Source organism: Eucalyptus grandis, chromosome 5 (genome assembly GCF_016545825.1).
Source record: "Eucalyptus grandis isolate ANBG69807.140 chromosome 5, ASM1654582v1, whole genome shotgun sequence".
In the NCBI taxonomy this organism is placed as follows: Eukaryota; Viridiplantae; Streptophyta; class Magnoliopsida; order Myrtales; family Myrtaceae; genus Eucalyptus; species Eucalyptus grandis.
Genome location: NC_052616.1, coordinates 53,367,932 through 53,376,471, shown reverse-complemented (window position 1 = coordinate 53,376,471; position 8,540 = coordinate 53,367,932). Strand labels below are relative to the sequence as shown.

Genomic DNA, 8,540 nt, shown 5'->3' with positions numbered 1-8,540 from the left:
TGCGAAACAGAATTTGGTATATGACAATGTCCAAGTGATTAGCTTAGATACTAGAATTCCACTTGACCTGGACCTTGCTTGCATTTGTAGCCATTGGATCCCCACCATCATTTGAAGATCAATAACTAAGATAAATTATTGGCAACCCAACAGCTACATGATTTAAGAGCATGAAAGCCTAACCCCATGTTCAGTTTCTTGTGTACCTGGTACTGTTCATGCTGCAATTATTGGCCGAATGCGACGGTCTAGATTTACTCTAAGAGTGCGTTTAGTTTTCCTGTAAATAATTTATGCTTAGAAGTGATTTCTTTTTATTTCTATTCCCGGGAATAATTTTTGAGCATTTGAAGGCATTTTGTAATTGCCAAAATTTTTTTATTCCCAGAATAGAAATACATTTGGTAGGAATCTTAAATTTTTGTTTCTTTTAATTTTGTAATTTTTTTTTTTCTTTTTTTTTTTTTTTTTCATGTTTTCTTCTTCTTTTTCTTTTTCCTTTCCTCCTCTTCTTTCATGTTCTTTATCATTGGTGGCCGGCAACCGGTTGGGCGAGATCTGGCGAGCTCATTGGAGACTCGCTACCTTGCATCGCCCAATCACCAGTGAGGCTCAGCCTTGCAAGGCTAGGGTGAGGCCGACCTCATGCCACCTGGTCAAAGTTGAGCCTCACCAGTGGCCTGTCAAGGCTCGTCGGGCTAGGCAGGCTTGTCTAGCCATTGGCAAGGCTTGGCCTTGCCTAGATTGAGTGAGGCCGAGGCTTGTGGTGGCTAGGCGAACCTTCAATGAGCTTGCCGAACCTCACCCAGCTTGTCGCCGTGGCTAGTGACCGATTGGGGGAAAGAAGAAAAGAAGAGAAGAGACGGAGAAAAGAAAAAAAAAAGGTTTGGGCTTAATTTTGAAATTGTTCATGTGAATAAAGAAGTAATTCTTTTCTACTTCTTAATTCTATTCCAAATTTATTTACGAGAACAAAAAAAAAATAGACTTTTGTTCTCAAGAACAATTTTTTTTTTTTAAAGGATTTATGTTATAAATCTACTCTCGAGAGTAAAAGAATAGAATCAGTTACTAATTGACCTGTTTACCAAACGCACCCTAAGAATATATATTCATCAAAATTGAGACTCTGCGGAGTTCTCATTGAAAAGAAAAAAGTATCTTGGAGAGCAGACCATCCTCCTCTTCTTCCTATAATTCCGTGCCCATTCTTGTGCCGCAATTCCAATCAGTTCATCAAGCTAGCTAATCATGAATTCTTGGTTCACCATCTCCCTCTCTCTCTTCTCCTTCTTCTTCATCAAAATTTTCAGTACTGAAGCTGCCCCCACTTACCTATTTCATGCTTGTCCAAACACCACCCTCTTTACTCCTAACTCCGCCTACCAATCCAACCTCAACACCCTCCTCTCTTCCCTCTCCTCTGCCGCCGCCGATGGTGCTGACGGCTTCGCCAACGCTACTGTCGGCCAAAACTCTCCGGACCAGCTTTATGGGCTTTTCCTCTGCCGCGGTGACGTCAATACTGCCACATGCAGCGACTGCGTGGCCACCGGAAAACAGGATATACTCCAAAGATGCCCCAACCAGCGAGTCTCCGTGATCTGGTACGATGAGTGTATGTTGAGGTACTCCGATGGGTCCATCTACTCGGTCATGGAACAAGTGCCTTCTTTCAAGATGTACCACACCAGGAACATCACCAATCTAACCCAGTTCATGCTAGTCCTGGGAGAGACCATGGACGACATCACTGCGAGGGCTTCAGTCGGCAAGTTAGGGAAGAAAGTCGCGGTTGCGGAGGCAAACTTTACGAGCTTGCAGAAGCTGTACACACTCGCACAGTGCACACCAGACTTGATGGTGTCCGAGTGCAACACATGCCTCCGGGCGGCAATCGCGGGCCTCCCACAGGGGAAGCAAGGTGGGAGGTTGTTCACCCGAGCTGCAGCATGAGGTTCGAGCTGTACCCATTTTATAATGCCTCGGCCATGGCAGCCCTGGTGCCTCCGCCGTCCTACCTTCATTCTCCTCCTGCTCCCGTGACCAGACGTAAAGGTATATGTTTGTTTTTGTTATTTTACTTCTATAACAGAAAGATCTGTCCATTTTTTTTTTTTTTTGTGAACTACTTATCCTGCTTTATAGTTCAAATAAGTGGAGAGAACCTTTTAAAAATAAGGGAAGAAAACATCATAAATACCATAATCCTTGTACACGGTGTCATAAATGTTTAATTGATCACTTAAGTATCATAACTTTACAAGAATTTCACTTGAGTAATGTCAACGATTTTACTAGTCGAAAAATCTAACATGTCAATAATTTCATAAAAAACTATCCATTATGCTCGCCGGTGAAATGATGTTATCAAAAGGATGTAGAAACTAGTCATTAAGCCATTTCTTGCTCCAAATTAATGAATTGGGGCTAAGTCCAACTCAAACCCGAATCCTATCCCGAAATTAGGTCCAATGGCGACCAGTCTTTGTCCTGCAACTACCGCCAAAGGACATCCCTGGGGCGAAGGCGCCGTTATGGGTCCTCAAGGCTCGCCACGATGGAAATCATTTTGATTTGTGGTAACATAGCTTTCTCTTCGTGGGATGGACCGGTATAATGTGTAGTGACATTGGAGATTTTCCCTTTGAGGGTGCGCGCTCGAGTAGCAGCACTCAGGGCCATGCGGAATAGGGTGTGCAGTGCGCTCGTGGCAATGTCTTTCATTTCAATTTCTCGAGCAATTGGTTGCTTGTGAATTTGACGCAAGGAAAGGTTTTTTTTTTTTTGCTTTTTTTGTCAATTGCAAGGAAAGGGTTAAACCACGTTCTTTCTGCACCCTTTTAATGATATTAATTACCCAGTGAGCCACATCTTTTAAAAATATTATGACATTCAAATGATGGATTGAAAATTCATGGCACTTGTAATACAATTTTCCATATTTTAGATGATGGCTGTTATTGAGATGAGCCCGCAATAATCTACAAGTAATTTTCAAGTTAAACAGTAATAAGAAAGAAAGAAAGGCAGTTGTCGAAGTAATTAAAATGATTTGAGCCAAAAAAAAAAGTAATTGAAATGAAAATATAATTTCGAAATAACCTTACTTTCAGTCAAACAGAATTAGCAAAATTTGTGAATTATCAAACCAATCCCAAATCTGAGCATTTTGAATATGGATGAACAGATTCAGAAGAATAAAGAACTTCAATGATACGGATGATTGTTTTCCTCCGTGTAAGTCCTTAGCAATTTTATGTAGCCAATTCTACAATATTACAAACTTGTGCATGTATAGGGACACACACTTACAACATAATATCATGGGTTTTAGCTTTGTTGGCTTAGGACGAATATTAAGGGCCATATAGCCAGTCATCACCCTATTCTTGTATACAACAGTAAGAGTGGACACATTCAATTTCAGTAGGTGACTTTAATTTTCTAACTCCTTAGTGTCTCCATGTCCGCATTTTCTATAAGGAAAAAAGCTGCAAATGCTTCTATTGGTTAGGAGGATCCAAATGTTACCTGCGGAACTATTTTACTTCTGGTCATTAACTGCAAACCCTATTACCAAAGGCTCTGAGTGCTACCGGCCTCAAAGGGACAATTTCCGATATCAGATCCAAAATTCCAGTCTAAAGCCCAAGGTAAGAAAGCTATAGTACCACAAATTGGAAGGATTGCCATTGTGGCAGCCCTTCAGAATCAGCAGCAGTGCCACCTCTAATGCCCTCGCTCCAAGGGCTTCCTTTGGCAGCACCCCCACGGATAAAGAGTCACCACCATTGGACCTAATTTGGGATTAGAGTTTGAGTTGGACTTAGCCTTAACTCGTCAATTTGGGTCAAGGAATGGCTAAACGATGTTGTCTCTAAACACTTCAAATGACATCATTTCTCTTCTCTGCCACGTCATATGGTTTTATACTAAAGTCATGTCGGATGTTCTGGAAACTTAGAATAACTATTCGGATGGTCCAAAAGTTATTGTACTGGTCATGTCATTTTCACCATTTCCTGTTTATCCATTTTGATCTCTTATGAGAGGTGAAGTTTCACAAGGCATTTTTTCGCAAATACTTCTTGATTCTATTCCACATTATTCCAATAACTCTGCACTTGTGTTCTTTGCTTGTCATCTTCCTTCTTCAAGCACTTCAAAGCAGCACAATTTACAACATAACTGCATCAAGTCCACTGGTTCAGAACCAAACCCTGGTCTCTAGTAGTCAAATCTTTGAGCTTGGGTTCTTCACGCCTAATGGATCAGCAAAGCAGTACCTAGGAATATGGTACAAGAACATGACTCCCTCCAAAAAAGTCTGGGTGGCCAACAGGAACAAGCCAATTGGACACACAGATAAATCTGCGAGTTTAATAATTGGCAACGATGGAAATCTGAAGCTTCTTGATGGGCAAAAAAAAAACACTGTGTGGTCGACTAATGTCATGGCAAAGTCAAATTATTCTGCAGCCCTCCTTTCAGACTATGGAAACTTTGTTCTTCAAGACAGGAATGCGAATATATTGTGGGAAAGCTTTGATGAGCCAACTGACACTCTCCTGCCAAACATGACGATTGAGTAAACATGAAAACAGGAAAGAAACGAAACTTGATTTCCTGGAAAGGCGAAGATGATCCCTCCTTCGGAAGCTTTGTCGTAGGAGTGACATCGGAGACACCACCTCAGCTTTTCACTTGGAATGGATTGAGTCGTTACTGGAGAAGTGGACAATGGGATAAAACCAGGTTCATCGGAATACCCACCATGGACAACACATACTATGATGTCCAGCAAGATATTGTCCAGGGAACATCAAATTATACCAACAATAATCACAACAACTCCATCTTTGGATATACTTTCATCTCTTTTGAAGGAACTTTAAAGGCGGTTTGGTGGGCCAATCACTGGTCAACATACTGGGAGGCACCGGCACCAACTAAACCTTGTGAAATTTATGGAAAATGTGGGCCCTTTGGAGTTTGCAACCAGTCTAGTTCACCTATTTGTCGATGCTTAGAAGGTTTCAAACCAATATCAGATGAAGAATGGAACAGAGGAAACTGGACCAAAGGATGCCTTAGGGAATTGGAATTGAATTGTCAGAAATCTGCAAGCACAGCTGCTTCAACGACTGTCAAAAAGATATGTTCAGGAAAATGAGTGAGATGAAGTTACCTGATTCCGCTGATTATTTGTTGATAAATGATGAGGAAAGATGTCGAAGTTGGTGCCTAGAAAACTGCTCTTGCTTGGCCTATTCTTATGTGAATGCTATAGGATGTATGACTTGGAGTAAAGACCTCCTAGATACTCTGCAACTCCCCACAGGTGGCGAAGATCTGTTTATTCGACTTGTGGACACGAGTGCAGGTGCTGCGGGTATGGTTACGGACACGGGTTGAAATGGTTGAATTAATATGCATTTGGTTTTGCACTGCCTGTGGTTCATATTAAATATTTTTCCATGTTCAGGTGTACCTACACGGACAAAACTTATCATCAGTCTCAGTACTATATCTGGAATCATCTTATTTGGAGCCGGTATTTCACTCTGTGCTCTTTCAAACTGGAGAGGTAATAAAAGATGTACAATTTGTTGCTTTTTTAAGGATGATTTTGCGCTAACCGAAATATATGAATCTTGAATTATTGGTAAAACCATGACTTTAGAAGCTAAGCAGTTACTATTATAGAAACACTTCTCTGCTTCCGATGTTCTCATGCTTATCTTGAGTTGATTTCATCCCATCCGTAAAATGCAGGAAAGCTTAGGAAAATGACAATCCCAAGTCTCTTTAGGTCAGTGGCTGCAACCATCAGATCAGAAAAACTACCAAGGGAAACTGCATGGAAAGAGCAAATGAAGGAAGATGATGCATCGGAAGCGGTGGTTTATGATTTTGATAGCATACGCCTAGCGACAGACAACTTCGATGCAAAAACAAACTCGGGCAGGGAGGGTTTGGCCCAGTTTATAAGGTAAGAGAAAAGCCTTCTCCAAGGGGAATAAAGAGATCATGCAAGATCTCATAGTGCTGTTCGTTTCGAAACAGGGAAAACTGAGCGATGGTAAGGAGATAGCAGCAAAGAGACTTTCGAGTAGCTCAGGCCAAGGCATAGCAGAGTTCAAGAATGAGATACTTCTAATATCCAAACTTCAACACCGAAATCTGGTCAAACTCCTCGGTTACTGCACCGAAAGAGAAGAAAAGATTCTAGTGTATGAGTACTTACCGAACAAGAGCTTGGACGCCTTCCTTTTTGGTTTGTCTCACTCTTTGAAAGACATATTTCTGCTTTCAACAATAATTCAGTACTGAAACTTGACAGCTTTTCTGTTTGCTACCTTGTTTAGATTCAGAAAAGAAGGCGAAACTTAGCTGGGCCGTACGATTCCACATAATCCAGGGGTTGCAAGAGGGCTACTCTACCTCCACCGTGATTCTTGCTTTAGGGTCATACATCGAGATTTGAAAGTGAGCAACATTCTCTTGGACGAAAAGATGAATCCCAAGATTTCTGATTTTGGGTTGGCGAGGATGTTTGAAAGCAGTCAAGTTTTGGTCAATACTCACAAAGTTGTGGGGACACTGTAAGCTTTCTACATCACTCTTAGGAGTACTTATTTCATGAGACAATATATCGCCTTGAAAGCAGATTAGCAGTATAATGCGCTCACCTTTCTCTTCTTATATGTTCCTACTGTTGCTATACTATTACCGAGAAAACTCTTCTATGTACATCCAATGGTTCCAATATGTGAGTTCGCTTTGAGGTAATTATAGACCAGCGATGTGCTATAAGTTATGAGATATACAGTATTCACTGAGTTTAAAGTTTATCATCCTCTAATTTTCTCACCTCTTGCGTCATCGTTCTTAAGTCTATGATTTTTTGTTTGAATTGTACTTCGGAAACCCTCCACTTATATTATTTAGTCTACAGAGGCTACATGTCTCCCGAGTATGCTATGGGTGGGACATTTTCAGAGAAATCCGATGTTTATAGCTTTGGAGTACTATTATTGGAGATTATCAGCAGCAAGAAGAATACAAATTTAGATTACCCCGGGCAGCATCTTAATCTCCTTGCTTATGTAAGTGTGAGATCTAATTTCAAACTATTATACCTCCAAATCAGTGTTCAACCATAGGTAGTCCTTGAAATAATCTAACAATTGACTAGTTGTTACAGGCTTGGCACTTGTGGTGTGAAGGAGAGGATTGGACCGATGGATGCAGCCATTGCTAACGCATTTTCGGCATTAGAAGTAATGAGATGCATTCAAGTAGGGCTTCTCTGTACGCAAGACCACACCATAGATAGACCCAACATGTCAGCCGTGGTTCTAATGCTGAATGGGGAGTCCAAACTTTCACCGCCGAAGCAACCGGCATATATATTTCAAAGACTGCTGGCCCACCAAGTCCAATCACAAGAAGGAAGCATCCAGTCCATGAATACCATCACCATTACTACAGTTGAAGGAAGATAAAATTCTCAAATGCATTTCACTATCAATTAATCTTTTCAAAGATTCAGTGTTCACCAAATTAAACGGCTTGAATGTGCAATGTTTTGTGGCACTTTTATGTGGATATATGATGTAAACATAGAGATTGTGAGGAAATATGAATTGCTAGCTCTCTAGTAGGATAGTTTTATGTGGGCAAGGTTGCAGAAAAGTTCACAACATTTGTATGCATGGGGATTTCTACCCCTTCTGCATATAGAAGTGTTTTCTCTCAACATTTCCATTTGCATCCATTGCAGTCTTTTAGTGGAATTTAAGTTTCACTTGTATTTGAAAAGGAACCTCTACGAGCTTCCTTTTAAAGTGGGATGGCTGCCGATAGTTAAATTTTTGCCTAAAAGATTATTCATGTATTTGAAACTTTTTGGGATCAAATTCGCTGTCTAACAACAAAATTTCTCCCTAAGCAAAATCTGCGATCTTGTATCATCTTGCATTGGCATTTCAATAGGCACATCTCTACAATTAGAAACTAGGGACATTGTGGTCTTAGTATCTTGGATCCTATGTCAAGAGTCATGTATCAAATATGCATTCCATAAATGTTAGCGATTGAATGCGATTGAATACTGGTAAGGGCAAAATTCACCTACATTGCCTGATCATGCAATTACATTTCCCATTGCACTTCTTTTGCACATAGTAGCAAGAGCATTCTAATTTATAATACTAGACTCGGCAGCAAGAACTTTGATCAACAAAGGTGCTAGAGAAGCTGTGAAGTAGATCCTTAGAAGTTTAGAGAAGACAACAAACATTGGTATATTGTTTAGGAGGGACAACAATAATAGAGTGGCTAGGGGTAACATGGATTCGGGTCATGCCAGTGACTTGGATGAGCGAAGGTCTTCGGTGGGGTACATATATGCGCCAGTAGGTGGTGCAATGAGTTGGAAAGTGCTCTTATAGGATAATGTTGGTTGGTATTCAAATGATGAAAAGTGCATGCATTGACCTTCATAGCAAAATAGGCAATATGACTAAGAAGCT

At 40.7% G+C, this 8,540-nt stretch overlaps 2 protein-coding genes across 2 annotated transcripts; both read left to right on the top strand.

The window, feature by feature from the left end:
• The first annotated feature begins 1,251 nt into the window (after window positions 1–1,251).
• Window positions 1,252–4,595, top strand: LOC120294020 (cysteine-rich receptor-like protein kinase 25). Its single transcript, XM_039313884.1, has 3 exons — window positions 1,252–1,771; window positions 1,846–2,058; window positions 4,162–4,595. The coding sequence occupies exons 1-3, from the start codon at window positions 1,252–1,254 to the stop codon at window positions 4,593–4,595; spliced, it is 1,167 nt and encodes a 388-aa protein (XP_039169818.1).
• On the top strand, window positions 4,596–6,498 carry LOC108956776 (G-type lectin S-receptor-like serine/threonine-protein kinase At1g61550). Its single transcript, XM_039312695.1, has 5 exons — window positions 4,596–5,395; window positions 5,489–5,590; window positions 5,779–5,995; window positions 6,070–6,280; window positions 6,372–6,498. Exons 1-4 carry the CDS (start codon window positions 5,161–5,163, stop codon window positions 6,077–6,079), a joined length of 564 nt encoding a protein of 187 aa, XP_039168629.1. The 5' UTR covers window positions 4,596–5,160; the 3' UTR covers window positions 6,080–6,280; window positions 6,372–6,498.
• Window positions 6,499–8,540: the final 2,042 nt, after the last annotated feature.

Coding starts and splice junctions, on each gene's coding strand:
- LOC120294020 (XM_039313884.1), top strand. CDS start 1,252: ATGAATTCTTGGTTCACCATCTCCCTCTCTCTCTTCTCCTTCTTCTTC. Junction 1,772..1,845: donor CACTGCGAGGGCTTCAGTCG/GCAAGTTAGGGA, acceptor ACACTCGCACAG/TGCACACCAGACTTGATGGT. Junction 2,059..4,161: donor TCCCGTGACCAGACGTAAAG/GTATATGTTTGT, acceptor TCCTTCTTCAAG/CACTTCAAAGCAGCACAATT.
- LOC108956776 (XM_039312695.1), top strand. CDS start 5,161: ATGTTCAGGAAAATGAGTGAGATGAAGTTACCTGATTCCGCTGATTAT. Junction 5,396..5,488: donor CACGAGTGCAGGTGCTGCGG/GTATGGTTACGG, acceptor TTCCATGTTCAG/GTGTACCTACACGGACAAAA. Junction 5,591..5,778: donor TGCTCTTTCAAACTGGAGAG/GTAATAAAAGAT, acceptor CGTAAAATGCAG/GAAAGCTTAGGAAAATGACA.